Raw genomic sequence first — 22258 nt, forward strand, 5'->3', positions numbered from 1 at the left:
GTCACCCCTGCGATGGGGGGATCTGGAGGGGTTTGCAAGGGGGGCAGAGCCGGGACCCTCTCAGCCCTAGGGACAGCTCGGCCACTGCAAAAAAACTCGGGATTTGTTTTTCAAACCACCTGAGAAAATGTCAGTTTTTCGACCCCTGGACAATTAAGTGAAGGAAAGCCCTGCAGAGCCCGGGGCTATTTCACACCTCCTGAGACCCCCAAGGTGGCAACGTGTCATCGGCACCTTCCAGACCACAGAGGGACAGGTTCTAAATCCAGGCTGGAATATGTTTTACAGCTTATGGGAACTGACAGGAACCCAGCAAAGTTACAGCAGGAACACAATCAAGTTACAGCAGGAACCAAATGAAGTTATGGTGTGAGACAGAGAGCAGCACTCGGTTCCTCCTTGCTGGAGGTTTTAGGCACAAACAACACAACAGGACTTGGCAGCTGCCTGACGGTTTCTATCCAAAGAGTACAGAGCTCTGGCAACATTAAATCTGAGAAAATAACTGGTTTATGGATGAGAAATTCAAAGCAAAAGTGACAAGTGGCATCAAAGGTCTCAGAGCATCGGGGACAGCACAGGGAGAACTGAAAAGTACAGAGCCCTGACAACATTAAATCTGAGAAAATAACTGTTTTATAGATGGGGAATTCAAAGCAAAAGTGACAAGTGGCATCAGCAGGTCTCAGAGCACCAGGGACAACACTGGAGAGAGAGATTTCCCCAGCACACGTTGGGGCAAGAGTTTGATAATACACCACCCAGGGGTTTGTTTGTCCCTGCTATGGTTGGACCCCACTTTTGGACAATCCATCCCCCCAGCCCCGCGGGTCAGGCAGGTGCAGAGAGGGGGATGCCAAGGCTCGGGGTGGCAGGAGGGGACAGAACACTGTGCTGTCCCCTGTCCCTGCCCCAGCCCCTCGCCGGGCAGGCAGGCGGGTACCAGGCTGGAGGAAGAGGAGGAGGAGGAGGAGTTAGTGCTCGCATGGGCAGCCTGCCCAGGCAGCATTCCCAGCTCGGGCAGAGCAGGTGGAGGGACGGAGGGGACGGACATGGAGTGGCTGAGCCAGCGCTGCCCGTTGCCATCCGCTGCCCAGGGCTGGCCCCGGCCAGGCCGGGGCACTTTGCTGCTGGTAAGTGGGATGGGGGGGCTCTGGCACCGGGATGGGGATGGGGGGGACACGGGTGACCCTTTGGGGACATCGACCCGCACCAAACAACCATGGAAATACCTGCCTGTACCTTTGTAAGGGAACCTCTGCACGGATCCATCTCGCAGGAGGAATGTCCTCCCCATCTCTGCCGAGAGCAAAGCAAATTTCCAAGGAGTTTTTTTTTTTCCGCTTGCTCTCAGGAAGCTCAGGGCAAACTCAGCGTTGCCACGAGTTGTGTTTGGGTGGTGTTGTTTGTTGGGTTTTTTTTTAACACAGTCTCATCAAAACTAGGCAGAAAATCCTAACGTGGTGATTCTAAAGCTGTTTTTAGTTCAGCAAAGCCAAAAAAAATATTGCAGAAATCTCTGAGTCTCTCTGTCATTTTGCTGTTCAGTTCTTTTCAGTGAAGTGCTTAAAATTTGACAGGGGTGTTTTCAGTTTTGTTCAATATTTTGGCAATCACGAGTTTATTTGGTTTATCAGGCAGGAATCCTGAAGTTTCACTCCTCTTTTCCACCATCCCTTAGCAAATACAATTATTCTAGGGAAAAAAAAAAAGGGGGTGGAGGTCTTTTATCTTTCTTTTCAGAGATAAAAAGGAGGGAAACATCCCCCCCCCCAAAAGAGTGCTCATATTTGTACTAATATTCAATCATAAATGGTCCTGGGGATTTATGCACATACATCTTCCAAGAAGATTAATGATCTCCAGGCCGAACAGGTTGGATTTTTTTTCCTGAGCCAGGAGCATGATTACATTTTAATCTGGAAAAATAGGTACACCAGCATATCCCTGTTTGGCTTGTAATTCTCTAAGTAGCTCCTGGGATTTGTTGTATGTTTTTTAAATGGCTTAATGGGAAAAAAGAGCACAGAAGGAGCTCTAAAAATTATTACAAGGAACCTTGTGATAACAAAGAATATTTCCTCAAACGGACTGGAAAAGAGGAGACAAGCAGTAGAACACATCAGTCATTTTCCAAATGGAAAAGAGCTCTTGACTTTGTGGTGACAAGAGAGATTTTTAATTCAATTTTTTTTTTTTAAAAGAATTTGACGTTGACACTGTAATGGGAGGATTTTCAGAGGACAAAGGAGAGTGGAAATGAGAGGGGAAAAGGAATATATTCTTAGTCTTATAAGCATGTTTTAATCACTGTAGCTGAATCGGGGCCAGATGCTGTTTGTGTCAAAAACAAGACAAAAGACAAAGGGAAGAGCAGCTGTGAGACCCTGCGAGTGCTGCAGCCCCGGACGGCCCCATCCCTGCCTGTTCCTCAGCACTCCAGATTCCTCTCCCTCTCCAGCAGCATCCCTGCTGAGATAATGATATATTTTTATGAGTCTGTTTATGGCATGTGAGCACAAGCAGCAGCCACGGGGCTTGCCAGGAATCACAGCTAACGCACAGCAAACCCCACTTGTTGCTGTGCCCTGCCAGGCCACGGGGAGAGCGGGGCTGTTTGTGCAGCCCTGCAGACCTGGGATGTGCCATTAGGATTTCTGGGCCCAAAAGGATCCAGTTTCACTGTTAGCATCAGGTAATTTGGATGAAATGAACTTAAAAGCTGTCTTGAAGTCTTGCCCTCCCTTGCAGGCTGTAGCATGGCCTGGGTGGGCTGCACAGCAGCTGTGGCAGAGGAGAATAATCATCCTGGGCTGACAGGGCAGGATTAGAGCTCTCCAGGTGCACAAGCTGGGGCTCTGGTCCCCCCTCAAGCTCCAGCCCAAATCTGTTTTCCATGGACACACTATGTGACACACTGCTCTTCTCCTTCCCACATCCCCAGGGAGGCAGAGGGCCCTGGTCCCCCATTTCCCAGAGGGATGGATGTGCCTCACTCTTGGCACACGGCTGAAGGGTGGCTGCAGGATGTGTCCTCAGCAGGAAAGATGTGCTCGGTGTGGGAGCCATTCCCTTCTTGTTCCTTTTTTTTTGCATAGAAACGTGTATTTATTCTTCTGTGGAAAACCAGTCCTGGCTGCTGAGCCGGGATGGGGGGCTGTAACCCCTGTTAGTCCAGGGGTGACCTCCCACAGCCGAGGTCTGGGCACCTCTGGGCTGATACAGCCTCCAAACTGCCCCTCTCCTGCCCCAAGCTCTTGGCACAGCATGGGATTGTCCCCTTTGGAGTGGAATTAATCCCTTTATGAGGATGTTCTCCCCTAAATCCCAGCTGGTCACTGCACTGTGGAAAGGAGCCTGGATATGTCCCTCCGGCCACAGACGATGTAAATGCTGAGTTTTCCAAAGTGCAGTGTTTCCCCTCCCACCCTCACCGGGGTTCTTCCCACCCCCTCTGGTGTCTCCTGGAGGTGCTGACGCTGGCGGTGCTGATGTACCCACTGCTGAGGGGGCTGGCCCTGCAGCTCCACTCCGCCCTCACCGGCAGCTACATCCCAGGGACCAGCTCCATGGCCTTCATCAACTGCCTCAACGAGCAGATTGCCAAGGATATTGCAAGGTATGGAGATGTCTCCCCTGCTCGTCTGCTCCTTGTGGAATAAAGCTTTCCCTTGTCCCTCTGCACCCCTGCGTATTTTACATTTTGAGGGTGGGGAGGTCCTGGCACAGGTTGCCCAGAGAAGCTGTGGCTGCCTCATCCCTGGAAGTGCCCAAGGCCAGGTTGGACAGGGCTTGGAGCAACCTGGGCTAGTGGAAGGTGTCCCTACCCATGGCAGGGGGGTAGAATGAGGTGACCTTGGAAGGGTCACCCTTCCAATCCAAACCATTCCATGATTCCCTGATACCAGAGCATCGCTCCTTTTCACTGACACTCTCTCTGTGCCACAAACACCCTTACCAAGAGCTGTTCTGTCTCAAAGAGAGCTGACAGTTGCCTCTGAAGTCAATGCCACGGTAACATCAAGTAATTCTCAATTTATTCCACTGCCTCTCATTTTCAAGGCCCATTTTAAAGCCACGGCCCTGAGTCTCTGTGTCCTCAGATGGACTAAGCCCCAGCCCCTTGTTCTCTGATGTGCCACAGTTTTTCTTCTTCTCTAGAGCACCAGACAACAAAATGCCAGGAGGGGTATTTGTAGAGAGGGACAAAGCACATGCCATGCAAATACAAAAAAAAAAATGAAAGGAGGTCCACAACAAACATTGGTGAGGTCCCACCCAGGATCTGCAGAAACTTCAGGGAACGAGGGCTTTACCTCCATTTTTTTTTCACTCTGTTTGAATATATGAGATACTTTGCATGATATTTTGCATGCCGAGTTTTTTGCACACATCTGTCAGTGCCTGACTCAATAGATGGTTTGTTCAAAGTCCTGAACCTGTGTTGACTGGGGAAGTGTTTATGATGGACCGTGAAGTTTCCTGCAACACCTCCTGCGCTGTTTTCCCTGCTCCCCTGCTGCTTGCCAAAAACCCTCCTGCTCCAGTAAAGTGCTCCCAAACAGTCGTTCAGGAACTGACAGGCTCCTGAAAGGGATTTTGTGTCACCTTAAATACTGCAACTGTACTAAGAAATCCAAATAGAATTATGTCTGCACTGCTCCGTGTCATCTAAAAAAGGGAGTAACTGTACATGGCTGGTGAAAAGAGCCTCAGTGCCTGAAAATGCCTCATCTTAACAGCTTTGCAAACATTTTCCACTCTTTGTTCCTCATCTTGCAGGGAAGGGAGAGGAAATAAATCACTCCCCATCGCTGAGATATTTGTACTTTGGTTGTGGTTTTACTGGTGGAGTGATTGTTCCTTTGTTCTGGAATTTGGATGGATGAGCCATGGCTGTAGGGGATGACACAGGGCCTTATGCTCATTTTCCCACACACCTTTTTCCTGTGCTGTTTATTCTTCCCTTGCATCGCTCAGTGCAGCACTCGCTGATGCCTCGGTCTGCAAGGGAATTTTCCACTGGTTTTAGGGAAAAAGGTTCAAGCTTTGTGAAAGCAGAATAGCTACAGGTAGAATTCAGCACCTGAAGACCTTCTCACCTCTCCCCTGTGCCCGCTGGGGGCAGTTGACCCCCTGGGTTGTGTGTTGTGGCCACTGCCCCTCACACAGCCTACCCCACACCTAATCAGCCTGTCAGCCCCCACTGCTGCCTTAGGTCTGCGTGTATCATTTTCTTTGCTTTTCTGCTTATTAATATTTAATCTGACTCAATTCCGATTCTATTGGGAGGCAAGGACAAAGAAACACACATTAAGTGCCCAACCCAAAGCTATCATGTATTATGCAGTCGTTTTCCACAGATCACATTCAGCTTCTTATAATGTTCCCCTTTCCCATGGTGGCCACTTTTTCCTGCTCAGCTCGCTAGAACCAAGTTCAGGACCTCAGTTTGCAGGGGCAGAGCACCCAAACTGAAAGGCTCCTGTGCTAAAGCGACTTGCAAGTTGCAGGCAGCAAAACCGAAATGATTTGTGCCATGTGTGACACGACAGTCACAGCAGGGGTGTCTCTGCTCGTGCTGCTGCAGTTTGTTGGTCTGAAGATTAACTCAAGATGCTCCACCAGCACTAAATGCCTGGAACTGCCCACACATGGTGAGAGCAAACAATCCTGAGCCTCCTCAGACGCTCCCCTCTCTGGCCATGGTCCCCTGAGCCACCAGTCCATGTCCATAACCTTTGTCTGTAAACATTAAACACCATCCCAGGAGTTATCCATGTCCAGGCACTGGTTCTCCAGTGAACTTCTGGAGTGGCAAGATGTTGTAGGATCATTGGGAAGGGCTGCTTTCCTCCCAGCAAGAGCTCCTTAGAGTTTGTTTGTAGTCTCCTCCAGGTTGTACCATACCTTGAATGTAAGGATAAAAAAAACTTTAACTTGCTCTGAGCCAAAAACATCCTGGAGAGAGTTTTGAATTAGAGCAGTAATTACTTGGAATGAGTTTAGTTCTTTACCTCACCAAGAGTTAATTTTTGTAGGTTGTTGAATCAAGCCCTCCAATATCTGATAACTAATGTCTCCTCTGCAGTTTAGGGTCCTCTAGAAGTTAAATGTTGCATTGCCAAAGCCCTTGGTACGAAGTAGTTCCTGGGGAGGTCAGTGTTAAAGAAAACCAAAGGTGAGGTCACTGAATGCTCTGAAGGAGCTCCCTGCAAGGGCTGGGGCTGCATCTCCCTGAGAAGGGCCAGGCATTGCTGTGGTCACAAAACACATCATTTGCCCCTTTCTTCTAAAAATCCACCCTGAGATCACTTCAGTACTCTGTAATCACTGAAATATCACTTCTGCTGGCAGAGCCAGGCAGCTCTGCAATAACAAACCAGCCCACAAGTAACGGAGGCTGCCGGAGGGAAGGAATTTGTTTGGGCTTCAGATTTCTAGGACATTTTGGGTAGAAAAACCTTGATGTTGTTAATTTAACAAGATCCACATTGAGGCTGCTCTGTGAGGAAGAGGCACAGTTTGACAGTGTAAATACATGAGCTGGAGACAAACCCCTTCCTGTCCATCCCAGCCCCGGTTCTTGTGGTCCCACAGCTCAGTCCCTGTCCTGGTGTCCCCACAGCCAGGGGGGCACAGGGATGACACTGGGCAGGGTCCTGGCACCACCCAGGCCAGGAAAGACACCCAACTTTCCTTCTTGGCACAGAGGGACAGCAGGGACGGTCCCAGAGCACTGTCAGGAGGGCCTGAGCTGAAGCAGCTCCAGCTGAAGGTCACCTTTGCCTCAGCTTTCTCAGGGTAATAAGTAACCCGAAATTCCATGTCTCCTTATGTCACAACTGCTGGTGGCAGTCCAGGGCAGCATGAGGGAATATCTGGGGTTGGGCACTCAGCTGGGCTGGCACTGACTCCCCTCCTGTCTCCCCCAGGGCCATCATGGACAAGAAGCTGGCTGCCCAGGTGAACATCCTGCCCAAGAGCTCGGCCTTGTAAGTTGGGCTCAACATTCCCCTGTGGAGGAGGCAAACCCAGGCTCTCCTGGGAGGAAGGGAGGAGGTGGACACCCCATGGCCCTGGGCAGAGGAGGCAGTTTCCACAAGGCTGCTGGGTCTTTGTTGGTGCAGATGGGGGAGAGGAGCCTCACCGTGCTCCAGGCTTATTAAGGAGTGCAGATGCTCCAACTGCCTGTGGGGACCATTTGTTTATTGGTTACTTGGCTACAGGGAGATCCAGCAATCTAGGATTTATGGTCCTGAGGACACAGTGCCTGTTATTAGAGGCTCTAAAAAGAAGCCCAAAGAGGGACCAGAAAAGGCCTTTACAATCTTAAGCAGCACTTTCAGGATCTTTGACCTTGAAACACAACCTGCTCTGCAGGTGCCCTCAGCTGTCCACACAAAGGGATTGCACTTGTAAGAGGGGTTAAAGAGCAAAGCCCCAAACCAGCTTTTTCCTCATAGGAACACCCTGGCCCTGCCAGAAGAGGGGAGCAGATCCTACCTCAGCCTCCCTGCCCCAGGGGTCCTCACAGTGCACCCCTCAGGCTCTCCCATAGCCAGGCACAGGCTGCTGAATTAGGGCAAACCCAATGATAACCTTCTTCCCCTCGTCCTTCACTCCCCATGAGCCCCAACAGCCCGAGCTGAGTTGCTCCTGCACAGCCCTGGCTGCTCCAGCTGGTTTCTGCTCTGGGCCCTGCTCGGGAGACACCGCGACGCCTCCGAGTCCTCCCGGCGCAGGAGCCCGGCACGCAGATGAAATCACCACGGCCTTCTGGCAGTGCTTGCAAAGGTCATATCTGACTCATGAGAAGTGCATCTCCTCTCCTGCAGGGAAGGAGGGGAGGAAAGCGGGATGCTGCCGTGCTCAGCCTCCCAAGCACAGTCCCTGCAGGCGCCGTCCCGCGGCCGCTGCTCAGGGCAGGGCCACCCCCACAGACCCCCATAGACACCCCAATCCCAGCAAATTTGCCCTGGCATCCCCCCTGGGCAGCTCTCTGGAGGCTGGCATAGCCAAGGAGTCTCTGGTCCATAAATCTGGGGTGCTCAGTCACGTGCTCAGCACTTTTGGGGCCAGCGATGCTTCTTGAGCCACTTTGTAAAGAAACGGCCACGTGCAAGAAAGCACCAAGCAGGGAAAATAACCCTGGAGGGCCTGGCAGGGCTGCAGACAGAGCTGTATCTGCTGATGCTGCTTTTCTTTTAAATCCAGGTACTTCTGGAAAGGGGAACTGGAAGAATCCACTGAAATACTGCTGGTAAGTGATTGTTCCCTACCTCACAAAACGCCCATCACAAATGGCCCCAGCAAGAAAGGGCTGCAGGGAGGTTGGGGGAGGGTGGCACCAACCTGTCCGTGGTTTGGAATGTACCCAGGGATCCCAAACACCTGTCTGTGGGCATGGCAGTGCTGGATGGGAGCAGTGGAACTGCAGGTGCAGGATCTCTCTGTCCCTTTCCAATCTCCCTTGGGTTCTGTTTTGGTGTTTTTACTCTCCACAGATAGTGAAAACCAGGACGTCCAAAATAGGGGAATTGTCCAACTACGTCAGGTGAGGCTCTGGCTCTGTGGGAGCACTGGGGATCCAGTCCAAGGTAGGCTGTCCTCTCCTGCTCGAGTTTGGGATTTCCTGCGCTCCCCAAGCCCCGAGGGGCGAGCACAGCCAGCTTTGGGCCAGACCCCCGGCAGTGGGCTGCTGCCTGTGGTAAACCCCAAACTCAAAGAGAAATTCCCACATGGCAAAAAGAAGCTGTGGGTGCTTTGAAGTCCGTGGGGAGTGCAGGGCAGGGCTGGGATGAGCGGCTGGGAGCCGAGAGCTCGGCTTCCTGCGCCGGGAGCGGGGCGGGACTGTGCTGACACTGCTCCTCTGCGGCTGTTTCCACTTTAGATCCATCCATCCCTTTGAAATCCCTGAGATCATCAGCCTGCCTATTGACCAAGGAAACCCTCTCTACCTCAAATGGATCGAGGAAAACGTCCCACGGGACTGACTGGAAAGGTCACCTCAGTTTTGGGAGACTGGGCGGACCCTGCTGAGCCACGCGGGTCTCCCTGGGCGGGCAGGACCTACCTGTGAGGAGGCAGCTTCTGCCTTCTCGGGTTTGCTGTAACACAGGAGTTTGGGATTGGGAATTTCGTTTGCACTGGAAACATCCCCTCCTTGGCCTGACCAGGGAGGACTGAGCAGCCCAGAGCTGGTGCAGGCTGAAGAGGGAAAGGCTGCTCCCTGCACCACTGCGGATGAGGAGACAGAGATGCTCGTGTCAGGACGCATTTGGGGGCTCTTTCATGCTGCCAGCAGCAAATTCCTTATGGAAGCCATGGCCTGGCAGCCCCTCCAGTTCCATGTGTGCCCACAGCCAGTGCCTGAACCCTGCCTGGCCCCCCTGCTCGTTCCCAGCATCCTGCCCCGCTCTGCCTCCTGCTTCCCCAGCCCGAGGCAGCAGGATGTGGCCGGGCACCCCGCGACGTGCAGGCTCCCGCCCTCTCCTGCTGTCAGGAAACGTGCTGCTGGAGTCTCACAGAGCCCAAGGAAGCAGCAAACTCCAGCAGATGCCACAAGGAACTACCAGGAGCCACAAGCAGCACATGTGTGACCCTGCCCTGCCCTGGGATGAGCTGGGGAGAGCTGGGATGAGCTGGGCAACTTCCATGGCCAGTCCAGGGAACCCAAGTGCCAACAGGACCAGGACATTGCCCCAGCCCTGCATCCCTTACCCCAGCCCTGCATCCCTTACCCAGCCTGAACGGTGGCTTTTTGCCCAGGCCAAGCTTAATCTTGTAAAAAGATGCTCATTAATAGTTTAATGGGATATAACTTATAGAATATTGAGGATTTATGTGACTGGGAAGGGAATAAACAGCAGTGTTTCTTACCTGGGCAGGCTCAGGTGTGGTCACAGTTTGCTGTGTGGTGTCCTCAGTGAGCTGGGCAGGAGGAAAGGCCCGTCCTGGGCTTGCAGTGACTCTCTCCAGACCAGTGCTGACAGATGCTCCCACCTGGCTCATTCCAGGTCCCTGGAGAAACAAGCCAGGGCATTCTGCAGGCACTGGGAGCTGTGCCTGTGGGCTTGTGTGGCCCCATCAGCCATGAGAGGAAGCAGGAGGAAGGCTCACAGGGGCAGGAAAGAGAAGCCAAGAGGAAAAATGGTCTGAGCTCTGAGAGGAGGAACCTTGGCAGTGCCAAATGTGAAGGAACAGGGCACCAGCAAGGCCCCTTGTCTGGCAAAAAGAAACAGAGCACATGAAGGCAGCACCACCACCCCCCAGACCTGCACGGCACCCAAAGCTAAGCTTTGTTTAGCCCTGTCAGGGCTATGTGTGCAATGGGCCAGTTTTAGGCTAAGATTAAGTGGATGGGGCCATTTGGGACCTCACCAATGAAGGCAACCCCTCTCTACAAAACTCATCCCTGCAAGGAGTGTCCCTGTCCCCCGCCGTTCCCTCACTCCCCACCTTCATCCCTTCCCACCCTTCTGTCCCTGTGCTTCCCAGCAGCACCTCCCAGGGGAGGACACACCTCACCTGGCACAGAACATGACCCAGCAGCTCCGTGGTGGGCACTGGGCATCCCCCCAAGAGCCCAAACCCAATAATCCTCACACTACAAAATAAAAGTGATGTAAAAAAAAAAAAAAAAAAAAAAAAAGGACTTTTTAATTGTACATCAGAACATCAGACATATTAATTACAACTTGGGTATAACGAGAGTTGGTTATTACAAGCAGCAACCTGAACTCAGAAATCAGAAGGTGCACAGAGTCGTTATAATCTCTATTACAGCGAATGCAAAATATACTCTGCAACAAAAATACTTTTAAAGGCTCCACATTCAGTTCTCTGCAAGAAGCCAGGAGGGAATGAGAGGGAACAGAGAGGAACCAGAGCCACATCTTGTGGGTGCTGCCATGACTGTGATGTCCACTGGCACATCCCACAGGAATGACCCTGCTCGGCCCTGGCACAGCCCTTGGCAGGGGCTCCACAGGCACAGGGCTCCAGAGGCACTCGAGGAAGGGAAATATTTTAAGTGATCCTTTGGTGACAAAGCCAAGGCAGGACCAGGAGTGATCCAGCTGCTGGACCCCTCCCTGCCAGGGATGGTGGTCCTGGCAACACATATCCCTAAAGGACGGGGTCCCTCCGGAGATGCTCCCCTCTGGATGAGCCGGGATGCAGACCCTGAGGGTGCCAAGCACTGCTCCCCAAGGCACATCTGACCCCTCAGCCCAAACCATCCCATGGCTGGGAGCTGCACAGAGCCTTCTCTCCCAAACCTGTCCCTGCACAAGGGGCCAACAGCTTCTCCCCCAAGCACAGCACCGGGCACAGGGCACTGGGCAGCCCCGAGGAAGGAGTGACAGTGCTTTGACCCAGAGCCAGATACTCAGGCTCCTTCTCCAGGCACTGAACCAGCTCCTGCCTGGCCCAAACCACATCCCAGGCTGCAGAGAAGCTGCTGCACCACAGCACGGGTATCCCACTATGTTATTTCAGCAGTAGCTGCAGCAGAAGTTTACTTTTAAGGACCACATTTGGGCCTCTGGTTTGCAAAGGCCACCTGGCCTCTCATGCCAACTACACTGAGAATTTTTTTCCGTACTTTTTCAGTAAAACAACCTTTTCAACTCACCCTCTGGTCAGCAGATCCCACAAGCACAGGTATGGACAGTGATGGGGCTGCAGGACAGGATCTGCTGATGGAGCAAGACCACGCAGCCCACCCAGCATCACCCACCCTCCATCCCATGGGACAGCCATGGTGGGATGGGGGAGAGATGAGGAGGACAACATTAAAAATATATATATATATCTTAAGAAAAAAAAATCTAACAAATATATCTGATATTAGAATCTTTTTTAAAAAGCCAACTGCTTTGCTCCTGCCCAACCTGGCAGTATTGCTTTGTTAAAGAAGGGGACTGTTCCTTGTCTCCTGCAGACAAATCAACCCCACCTGTTCACAAACATCAGCTGCTCTCCAGTGAGGCACTGGCACAACCCCCTCCATGTGTCCCCACTGTCCTCTTCAGCCTTTTTGGTTTGTCTGCTGGTTTGGCACATTCAAGGTGAAGGCTCCTGCGAGAACAAAGGCCTCGGGCTCCAGTCTGTGAAGTGCCCATGGTGGCTTTAAGGCAAAGGAGGATCTTTTGGCCAATCTCTTCCAGGATCACGATTGTCAGAACAGGGAAATGAAGCTGGTGCAGCATCACAGGCAGTCCAGGTTATGAGATGAGAGCAGCCACCTATGCCTGCCCTGTGGGCATGAAAGCTACATGTGGGCTGTTTACTCACCTCATATTCCTTTAATGAATGGATTTAGGATGAGGCAGAAAACCGCAAGGGTCGCCCCCTGTTTCCTGCAGGCACAGTGAGGGGCTGTGAAAGCACTGGGGTGAGGGGGGGCTTTGTGCTTTGGCACCAGGACCCCCTCGAGGCTGCTCTGTAAGGCTGGGATGCAGGGATAAGTCAGGCTTTGACGTCCATCTGTGCGAGCAGGTTGTGGGGTGTCCCCCAAAGTGGCTTCCCCAGCTGTGCCAGGGGGACCCTTCTGGAGGGGCCAGAGCCACCCACTGCTCTTACCACCACCATGATGGTACCTTGGGCTCAGCCAAAGGCTCCACCACCAGGAGAGTGTGGCTGGGCCACACTCACAGCCAGGAAAAAAACTGGCCAAGAAACTAAAAATTGTTAAAATTAAAAAAAAAAAATAAAAATAAAAGAGCGTCAAGGCTTCAGGTTCCATTCCTGGGCAGCACCACTGGCGGTGCCGGCGTGGGCACGGCCTCCACCCGCAGAGGCTCCCGGCGGGGACCCAGCACCCTCCTCTGCCTCGAGGCCAGGGCTTCCCCATCACCCTGATCTCCTCTGGCTTGGCTCCGGGAGAGGTCTCAGGGCCGGCAGGGCTCAGTAGGGGGTCGTGCCTTCCCACTCCACCAGGTACTGCACCTTCCCCTCCAGCGTCACCCGCCGCGCCAGCACCTGGTACTTCTCCCCGCAGACCAGCCGGCCCGCGGCCCCGAAGTAGCTGCTGATGGAGGACTTGAGGTGGGAGAGCGACGAGTCGTCCTCGCTGATGCTCTCGAAGGTGTGGCTGTCGATGCCGTCGTCGGGGCGCTCGGGGCCGCCCGGGGCCTCGCTGCCCTCGGGGGTGCCCAGGGCCGGGCGCCCGCCCCCGTCCCCTGCCCTGCGCTTCGCCCCCGCCGAGCCGTACGCTGGCGCTGCCAGTTTGCGCTTGCGGCTGCCCACGGTCCTCTGGCTGCCAGGGAGGGACAGAGCAGGGTGAGGGCGGCTCCCAAAAGGTGCCCCACACCGTGCCGGGAATTTGAGGGAGCCCAGCGAGGACTGAGGGCCCTGACCCCGCACACCCAGCAAAGCAGGGCCGCTCTGGGACCACCTGCCTGGTTTGGGACACAGGGAGCAAAGGCTGCCTGACGTGGGACATCCCTGTGCCAGGACACGAGGGTGCTGTGGGGGGAGAGGGCAGCCCCTCGCCCTCCTGGCCATGCCACTGGGACCCCTCTGAGAGGGGGCAAAGGGCACAGCCCTCACCTGGACTCATAGGAGAGGCTTGTGGTGGCCGAGCCTGAGGTGCTGGCGGCATCTGTGGAGTCCACGTCCGATAGGAATGTCTGTCCTGAGCTGGCACTGGGGACGGGATGGGATAGGATGGGATAGGATAGGATGGGATGCAGTGTCAGCCCCAGCCTGGCACAAGCGGCACCCCTGGCCCCCCACACCCCCGGCCCAGCCCCACAGACCTTTTCAGGCTCTGGATCTCATCCAGCGTGAAGTCAAAGATGCTGGCCAGGTGGTGGTTGGTGCTCCAGGCAGAGGTGAAGTCACTCTGTGTCACAAAAACAAGCTCACTCGTCACTGCCTGGCAGAGGGGTGCTGCCCGTGCCCTCCACATTGGCACCACTACCCTCCTGCTCGTGCCCCTGCCACCCCAGGAAGTGTTCCGTGCCAAGCCAACTTCCCAGGGGGAGAGAGAGGGGCTCTCCCTGCCCGCAGGAGTGGGGAAATCTTGCAGGGAGCCTCAAGACAGGGCTGCAGGGATCCCACTCATCTGCCAAATCCCAGGACGGTTGCACAGAGGAGGGGGGGAAGGACTCACGCTGGGAATGGCGTCCTCCAGCAGGAACTTGGCCCTCTTGCGCTTGGCCGCTCGCCGCTTGTGCTGCTGCAGCTGCCGTGGCAGGAGCCTGCAGAGAGGGGCGTGAGGGGGCAGCGGGCACGGGGCACTGCTGCAGGGGGTGCCCGGGCACACGTGGCCACTCACCCGTCCTTGTGGACACATCTGCTTTTCCCCCTCTTCTTCAGCTCGCAGGAGCCGCCCTCGCCCTCGCCGGGGCCCTTCTCCGGCAGCACCTTGGTGGGGGGGTTCGGTGGGACGCGGATCCGCAGGCGGAAGATGCATTTCTTCTTTTTGATCTCCTTCCCGCACAGAAACCTGGAGGGGAGGGAACAGCCCTTAGCCGGGGGGGGGGGAGGTACAGGAGCATCCTGTATCCTGCATCCCAGCCTGTCCCCTCGCCCGGGACTCACCTGCTCTTGTAGCTGTTGAGGGCGTTGAGGAGGTGGGGGCCGCGCTCCGAGACGGGGGTGCCCGTGAGCTGTGAGAGAGGGGGGTCAGGAGGGCTTGGCACCCTCTGGGGTTATACAAAATCCAAACAGATGGGGGATCCAAACTCCGGGTTTCAGCTCCTGCCCAAGGCTGGGCAGGGAAGGATGCCAAGGCCCAGAGCTGCCTGGGTTTGGCACCTCCAGGGAGCCGACCCATCCCACTGCAGGCACAGGCTCCCAACACACCTTGGTGTTCGTGCTCCTCCCGGCTCGGCTCCAACTGGGAAACGTGTCAGCTCTGACACCCCAACAAGGGCAATCCCAGCCCAGAGGAAGGTGATTAAGCTCATTTGGAGCAGGAACCACCCATCCCAAGTGCTGAAGGAGCTGGGGTTTGGCAGAGGTGCCCAAGCTCAGTAGCATGGGGCTGCTGGCACAGTGGCACTGCCAACACATGGGCATGTCCGTTCTCACTCTTCACCCCCTGCCCACTTCAGCCCCAGGAAAAGGCCCTCGGCTCTGCCCAGCTCAGGAGTCCCACCCTCCACCACAGACACTGCCCTCTGGGACACTCTGCTCTGCCACTGTGTGTTTGTACCTTCCCGAGCTGCAGCGGATCCCAGTGGTGGTTCACGAAGGCCAAAATCTCCTCAAAGTCAAAGTACTTCTTCTTGCTCTGCACACCCAGGTTGTAGAGGGCGAGATGGACGACATCCACCCTGCAGCCAAGGGGGGCAGAGGGTCAGCAGCCCACCCTGTCCCCACAGGACAGTACCCACCGTGATTCCCTGTTCTACCAGTGCTGCTCAAGCTCCCAGGTTTTCCCAAAACCCACTGCTGGAACCTGGGACCATTCCCACACCTCACAGGGGAAGCAACCCAGTCCAGAGGTGCATCGTGGGGGATGCCACAGCCAAGACAGCATCCCTGGAGCTTCAGGGAGGGGGGGTACACTGCCTGCAGCTGGGGGGAACCCCAAATACAGAATCCTAGAATGGTTTGGGTTGGAAGGGATCTTAAAGATCATCCAGTTCCAACTCCCTGCCATGGGCAGGGACACCTTCCACTAGACCAGAGTGCTCTCAGGCCCATCCAGCCTGATCCTGAACACCTCCAGGGTGTTCATCAGCCAGCCCACTGCCCCATGGCCACCCTGGCACATCCCAGAGGAGCCAGGGCCTGTTTCTTACCATCTCAAGGGCAGGCGCTTGATGTACTCAGGTCCCTGGTTACACACGGAGCAGAAAAACACGTAGAACCTGGAAAGCAGCAGGGAGAGAGAGTGCTGGGAGTGGGAGTCACTGCCACAGCCACGCAGGGCCTGGGGACGGGTCAGGGTGGGACAGTGCTCTGGGTGCCAACAGTGACAGCACAGCCGGGAGTGGGGCTCTGCAGGACAGGGCCACTTGCCCGCCACCATCCATGTCAGTGGCAGGTGGATCAGGGAGATACAGCTGGGGATGTGTCCCCCCTCTAAAGCCAAAGGGGACGTACCGGTCTCCGAACATCATGGGGTCACTGAGGCACTGGGTACAGGCTTCGTGGAACCACTGCCGGCAGCGGTAGCACTGCAGCATCTTCAGGTACCACCTGGGGACAGGAGGAAGGTGACAGTGAGGGCAGCATGTGGCAGCCACCACCCCAGCCCCCTCCCAGGCACAGACCCTGCAGCCAGGGAGAGGAAGTCTGTCCCTAACTTGTATTTCCTGAAGCCCCAGGGGTGGGTGCAGACGGTGCCTCTGGAGCAAGCAGAGACCCGGATGGCAGAGGCAGCACAGGCAGCAAAGCTGCTGGCCAAGGGCAGTGCCCTGCAAGCTGGGGGCTTCTCTCTTGGGGTAAAACATCCCCACCCTCATCTTTTCCCCACAAAACCAATCATGGCAGGCAGGCAGGGGCTTACTCTCCAGGGCCCCCGCAGTAGCAGTAGCACTGCTGCTGGTTGGTCCGGTGAGGGGAGTCCCACTCCAGCAACTCGGGGTTGTAGGACAGCACCATCTTCACAGCTTGCAGTGTCCTGGCAATGGCTCCCTTCTTCAGGGCACCCCCCTTCTGCGGGATCGAGCGGGATGGGGTCAGCACAGACACACCCTGCCCCACCGTGCCCCCCCAGCCCAGGGCAGCCCCGCTCACCCGCACGGCCAGGGCGAAGATGCAGCGGCGGCAGAACCACGGCGTGCCCAGCGGGCCCTCGCTGCCACTCGCCACCGGGATGTGGCACTGCTGGTGATACCCTGCAGGAGGGCTCGGTGTCAGTGCCACAGGGCTGGACACACCCCCCAGGGTGGGACAGGGCAGAGCCCGGGGTGACGTGCCCACACTCACCCAGCCCGCACTTCCCGCAGATGAGGATTTCGTTCCTGGGGCCAGACGTCTTCCCCAGGCAGATGCTGCACTTGGGCTCCTCCCCGGGGACACCGGCTGTGGGACAGGGAGGGCAGAGTCGGAGCTGCACGAGGCACAGCCACGTCCCGCAGTGCTGGGAAGGGTCCCACATCACGGCAGTGGGAAGGGAGGATGGGGCAACACTCACCATGCTGGATGTCCTTCCAGAGGACCCAGTACTTGGAGTTGTCCTCAAACGTGACGAGGCAGCTCTGCTTGGAGCCACTCACCTGCAGGAAAGAGCAGGAAGAACGACCGTGTCTCAGCTCCCATTCCCAGCACTTCCCTGTTTTCCCTGGTGACTGCTCCTGTCTCTTGAGGCTGTGGGAAGTCAGGTTTGGAGCGTGACACCCCAGGGCAGGACATCAACCCAAAATGCCCCTCTGACCAAGAGCACGTTGCAGCCTAAGCCAGAACCCCTTGACCCACGAACTGACCCAGGGACTGGCACTGGCACCACTTCAGGTGCTCCCGTTACCTTCTGTGTGCCCCCATTACCCTCTGGGTGCCCCCGTTACCCTCTTGATCTTGCCCAGGTAGTAGAGGCCGTCGGTCCAGCGGCACAGCACGTACTGCCCCTCCGTCAGCCGGACCATGAGCTCCCGGCAGCCGCTGCCCCTCCGCGCTGAGCCGGCGCCCGGAGCCTGCTGGACGCGGCCAGAGGCCGCATAGACATCCCGGATGAGGGGGCTGAGCTTGGCGGGCTCCATCAGCAGCACCTGGAGGGGACACACAAGCTGTCACCTGCCCTCGTGATGCGACACAACGAGCCCATCAGCCGGGCACAGCATCCCTGAGAGTTTTGCCTGAGAGGACCAAGCCCCAGCTTCAGCCCCACCAGCAGGGGCTCAGGACCTCCAAAACAAGTGCCGATGAGACGGGTCCTTTCCGTGAAATCCAGGGAGCAACCAAAATCTTTGCTACTGAGCAAGAGGGAATCAGGGAATTAACCCCCGACAGCCCCGTCTCCCACAGCACTGAGCCACCCGGCCGGGCAGCACCGGGACACACGGCTCAGTTTTGGGAAGGGGCACGTGAGGGACAAAAGTTTTAAATTCGCTGTGATTTTTAAATCACAAATTCCAAGCAGTTTTGCGGGGTCCCAAACCACCGGGAGTGCTGCAGGAGCAGGGATGTGCCAGCACCACCCAGGTGGCCCAGTGACACCACCACGAGGTTTGGGGTGCGGGAGGTGAAGGAGCAGAGCTGCGATCCCAACAGACACCACGCAAACGACTGGAGAGGGACTCTTCTCCCCTTCGCGCTCCCGTCACGGCCACACACGTGGCCTCGTGGCAGCACGCGTGGCCTCGCGCCGCGGACCTCCACACGACCCCCCCTCCGCGCGGACCCTGCTATCCATGAGAACCCTCCCGTTCCTTGATGGGATCATCCCGGGATGGGCAGCGGGATCCCAGTCCCGGCAGAGCCCCGCGCTCCCGGGGCAGCGGCGCCGCATCACGAGCCGCGACCCGTCCGGGCAGCGGCACCGCCGGGTCCCCGCGCGGGAGCGGCTCCGAGCGCGGCGGCGGCTCCGCTCCCGTCCCGGGGCTGCCCCCGCTCCCCGCGAGGCTCCCCCCGCTCTGCCCGCGGACACGTGTGGCAGCGCCCACGCCGCCCCCGTGCCGGGCGGGCAGCGGGACCGAGCGGCGGCCGGAGGCTCCCGGGCGGGTCCCCCCCGTGCCCCGGCGGCACCTGCCGGGGGTCCCCGCGGGCAGCCCCGAGCGGCGGCCGCGGCCCCGCCGCCATTGGCTCATTCAAAGGCGGCCGCGGCGCCGTCTGTCCGCCCGCCCGCCTCCCCGCCCGCCCGTCCGTCCGTCCGTCCGTGCGCCCGTCCCGCCCGGTGCCCGGTGCCCCCCGCCCGGCCCCGCCGCCGCCCTTACCGCGGGGTGCGCTCAGCGGGCGGCCGGGGCGCGGGGCCGGGGGGCTGCGGGGCGCGGCGGGGGCCGGGCGCGGGGCGCCATCTTCCCGCGCTAACCCCGCGCTCCCGCCGGCATTGACGTCCCGGTTATGCAATTAGCGGGGCCGCCCCCGCCGCCTCCCACGGGTCCGGTCCCACCGCGGCGCAGCGCATCCCCGCGGCACCGCCCGGCACCGCACGGACCGGGCCGGCAAGGAGAGCACGGACCGGCACCGCACGGAGCGGCATCACACGGAGCGGCACCGACCGGCACCGCACGGGCCGGGCCGGAGAACACGGCACCGACCAGCACCGCACGGATCAGACCGCAAACACGGTTCGGCACGGCACGAGCTGGCACCGACCGGCACGCACAGGCACGGCTCGGACCGGACCGGCACGAACCGCCAAACACGGCACCGACCGCCAAACACGGCTCAGATTGGCACGGCACGGACCGGACCGGCAGGGCGCACCCCGGCTCGGCTCGGTGCGGCTCGGCTCAAAGAGGCTTGGCTTGGCTCAGTTCGGACCCGCCCGGACCCGCCCGGTGCTCCGCAGGCGGCACCGCCGGGGCCAGGACGGGGCACCTCGGGCCGGCCACGCACCCGTGGAGAGGCACCGGCACCCCCCGCCACCCGCGGGACCTCCCCGCCCGTCCCCCTCCTCTCACTCGTGGCTGCAGCCAAGAAAGGGCACCCCCGGGGCCTCCAGGACTGGGGGACGGGCGGGGATGGGACGCGGGCAGTGCCTGCACAGCATTGTCCTGACAGGGAACGACCTGTGCTCGCCGGGATTCCTGGAACCGGGAGCAGCCTTTCAGCCTTTCTCTGAATCTCGACAGAAAAAAATCTATCACTGAAAAAAAAAAAAACGCTTCAGTCGATGCCAAGAAGAAATCTGAAGGATTTGCTGTTTGTTGGAAAGCGCTCCTGAAAAAGCAATGTTTTCCAGGCTGCTCGGGCCGTAGAGGAGCTGATTCCCGGGGCAGGGTCTGGGCCAAGCGCGAGCCGAGTCCAGAGGGATTTTCCTGCCTGTGATGGATGAGCTCCTGCAGCACCAGGAGCTGAGGCTCCAAGTACACCTGCAACAAGGCTTGAACTGCAAGTGAGCATCTCCCCAGGTGTCAGGGATGAGCAGCACGCTGCTGAGCTGCCTTTCCAACACACAGAAGTCTGTCTGCTAGGAAACAATATTTTAAATCAAACTTTCCCATAAAACATCGGGGTCGTGATGCTGCACCTGGGAAGGGGGTGGGAAACAGTTCCCTGAGCAGCTGCTCTGCTCCTTCTGTGTGAGAAGGAAAGGTCTGTGTGAGAAGGAAAGCCCAGCACGGTGTGAAGGAGGTGGTCCAACATACCATGCCATGCCATGCTGTGCCACACTGTGTCATGCTGTGCCACATTGTGCCATGTGTGCAATGCTGTGCCATCCTGTGCCGTGCCGTGCCACACCTCTAACTAGCCCCAGGCCCCAGCTCCACGTGAGTCACACTGGGATAGCGTGAGTCACCTCGGGATTAAAATAACCCCTGCACCACAGCCCTGCCCTCAGACAAATCCCACTTCTCGTTCCGCTGCATCGGATCTGCTGGATTTGCCCCAAATCCAGTGGATTGTGGCGCTCCTGGGGCACCGTTCCTGTCCCAGCCTGTCCCCGCGGGCTCAGGGAGCACCACCCTCCTGCCCAGCCCCCGCCGCTGATGTTTGCAGCAGGTTGGTCGTTTCCCACAGGAATGCGGATGGTGAGACACGGAAATCAAACTCTGGACCAAGTTCACCAGGGGGTGTAAGCAGGAATAACCTCCCCAAAAACCCCAAAGCCGGCACCTGCCAATGGAGGGAGCGCAGTAACATTGCCCTGGGGCAAAAGCTCCAAACAAAAATTTAAATTAAAAAAAAAAAAAGAATTTGAGACGTATCCTCTGTTTCCTGACAGGAACGAAGCTGCATAATTATATTTGACTCTAGTTTCTTTGCAGGTTCTCCTGCCACAGCATCCACCGAGCTGAGGGCCAGCAATCCTGCACCCTCCTCAGGCAGGGAGTGTGCCCAACGTGGGCTCCCAGGGCAGGACTCCCGGCTCCTTCCCCGCTATGGAATTCCCAAACAAAACCTGCATTTGCAAAAGCTTTTGAATGAAGCCCCAGGTAGTTAACTACTCCAAAATTCCCAGTTTTCCCTTAAAAACTTTTAATCGCTCCTCCACACCCTGCTCTTGCAGAGGTGACAAGGTGCTTTCCTGCTCGGATGAGGATGGAGCAGCCGGAGAATCACAGCCCTGGCTGGAGCAGAGCCTGCGGAGTGTGCAGGGAGAGCAGCTCCCAGCGCTGCCCTCCGGCTTTGAAAACTGCCCAGAAATCGTTGCAGCCTCTTTTCACAGTGTTTTTCTTTCTTTGAAAACAGGAGTGGGAGGAGGGGTTGTGTGTTGGCCTGTAGCCTTGGAGACCGAAGCCGAGGAATACTGAATGGAAACCCAAACACGGAGCTGCCTCTGAGCTCCTGATGCAGAGATCGGATCTGCAGGGACGGCTCCGCTCCAGAGCCTCCCACGGCTGGGCAGCTCACAAGTGCCACTGCCAGCTGCAGATTCAGCTGGTTCAGTAGGATACATCCATGGCAATGGCAGGGGCTGTTGACATAATTCCCCCTCTCTCTCTCGGCCAATGCTTCCTCCTGCTCCAAGAGTCTCAACCACCTCCTCACCAAAAGCATCTGATTGACCAACACGACCAATTCAAGCTCAAAGCCACTGTGTGCAACATTTGAGTTCATGTCCTGAAGCTTATAAGCCTAAAATTTGCCTGGTTTTATTCAGCTTTATTAGTCCTTCCTAAAAACATATGATCTTTCCCTACAAACCTTGTCCTTGGTTATTGCAGAGCATCGTAGCTCCTGGAGCATCGTGACCCTTTGCCAACCAAGCCATTAAACATGGAGCAAAGGGTGCTGATTTAACTCCATAGAATTCTCATTGATTTTCCTGCATCTTTTGATTTGATCCAGGCAAAAAAAAGAGTAATCCCTTTGGCTGCTCCTTTCTGCAGCAGAAGTGATTCGAAGCACTGCAGCACTCTCGCTATCGCTCCGGTTTCAGCTCCTTTCAGTGTCAGCCACTTCCTTACCAAGGGAGGTTTTGCGGCTGAAGGACTTTGGGGATGAAAATCCGGAGCCGGTTCCAGGAACACCAGGGCTGGGAGCGGAGCCCTGTGTTTGGAAAGCAGTTCAATACATTCCACAGGGCCGTGGTAATGCTCCGGCTCCCCTGGCTCAGGGGGCAGGTCGAGCTCCTTGGAGCCCTTCCCGAGGATGCTGATCCAGCACTGGGTCCGAGGTGTGGCTCCAATTGGAGCCAGAGCAGTTCAATCTGCCATTGGGCTGCTCTGTGCCAGCTGTGCCTTTGGAA

At 56.8% G+C, this 22258-nt stretch overlaps 2 protein-coding genes and 1 long non-coding RNA gene across 3 annotated transcripts; 1 reads left to right on the forward strand and 2 right to left on the reverse strand.

Moving 5' to 3' along the window:
• Positions 1-858: 858 nt before the first annotated feature.
• Positions 859-9881, forward strand: CUTA (cutA divalent cation tolerance homolog). Its single transcript, XM_027741361.2, has 6 exons — positions 859-1133; positions 3471-3619; positions 6936-6995; positions 8218-8263; positions 8508-8557; positions 8894-9881. Exons 1-6 carry the CDS (start codon positions 1053-1055, stop codon positions 8994-8996), a joined length of 489 nt encoding a protein of 162 aa, XP_027597162.1. The 5' UTR covers positions 859-1052; the 3' UTR covers positions 8997-9881.
• LOC120322944 lies at positions 5301-10076 on the reverse strand. Its single transcript, XR_005562938.1, has 3 exons — positions 9883-10076; positions 6018-6150; positions 5301-5910 (listed from the first exon to the last, which is right to left on the reverse strand). It is a non-coding gene; the product is annotated as an uncharacterized LOC120322944 (long non-coding RNA).
• A 567-nt stretch (positions 10077-10643) lies between these two features.
• PHF19 (PHD finger protein 19) lies at positions 10644-18882 on the reverse strand. Its single transcript, XM_027741357.2, has 15 exons — positions 18837-18882; positions 17472-17672; positions 17102-17183; positions 16894-16989; positions 16702-16802; positions 16472-16620; positions 16066-16161; positions 15762-15830; positions 15170-15290; positions 14554-14621; positions 14288-14458; positions 14123-14210; positions 13767-13852; positions 13558-13653; positions 10644-13264 (listed from the first exon to the last, which is right to left on the reverse strand). Exons 2-15 carry the CDS (start codon positions 17661-17663, stop codon positions 12913-12915), a joined length of 1767 nt encoding a protein of 588 aa, XP_027597158.1. The 5' UTR covers positions 17664-17672; positions 18837-18882; the 3' UTR covers positions 10644-12912.
• Between the last annotated feature and the right edge of the window lie 3376 nt (positions 18883-22258).

This window comes from Pipra filicauda, unplaced genomic scaffold, assembly GCF_003945595.2.
Source record: "Pipra filicauda isolate LSUMZ 115617 unplaced genomic scaffold, ASM394559v2 scaffold100_size2392355_pilon, whole genome shotgun sequence".
NCBI classification, from domain to species: domain Eukaryota; kingdom Metazoa; phylum Chordata; class Aves; order Passeriformes; family Pipridae; genus Pipra; species Pipra filicauda.

What these genes read in the sequence shown, in the direction of transcription:
- CUTA (XM_027741361.2), top strand. Translation starts at nt 1,053, where the DNA reads ATGGAGTGGCTGAGCCAGCGCTGCCCGTTGCCATCCGCTGCCCAGGGC. An exon ending in ATTGCCAAGGATATTGCAAG is followed by an intron (nt 3,620 to 6,935) that starts GTATGGAGATGT and finishes TGTCTCCCCCAG; the next exon opens with GGCCATCATGGACAAGAAGC. An exon ending in GAATTGTCCAACTACGTCAG is followed by an intron (nt 8,558 to 8,893) that starts GTGAGGCTCTGG and finishes TTTCCACTTTAG; the next exon opens with ATCCATCCATCCCTTTGAAA.
- PHF19 (XM_027741357.2), bottom strand. Translation starts at nt 17,663, where the DNA reads ATGGAGCCCGCCAAGCTCAGCCCCCTCATCCGGGATGTCTATGCGGCC. An exon ending in ACCTGGGCAAGATCAAGAGG is followed by an intron (nt 17,184 to 17,471) that starts GTAACGGGGGCA and finishes TCTTTCCTGCAG; the next exon opens with GTGAGTGGCTCCAAGCAGAG. An exon ending in CTGGAAGGACATCCAGCATG is followed by an intron (nt 16,990 to 17,101) that starts GTGAGTGTTGCC and finishes CCTGTCCCACAG; the next exon opens with CCGGTGTCCCCGGGGAGGAG.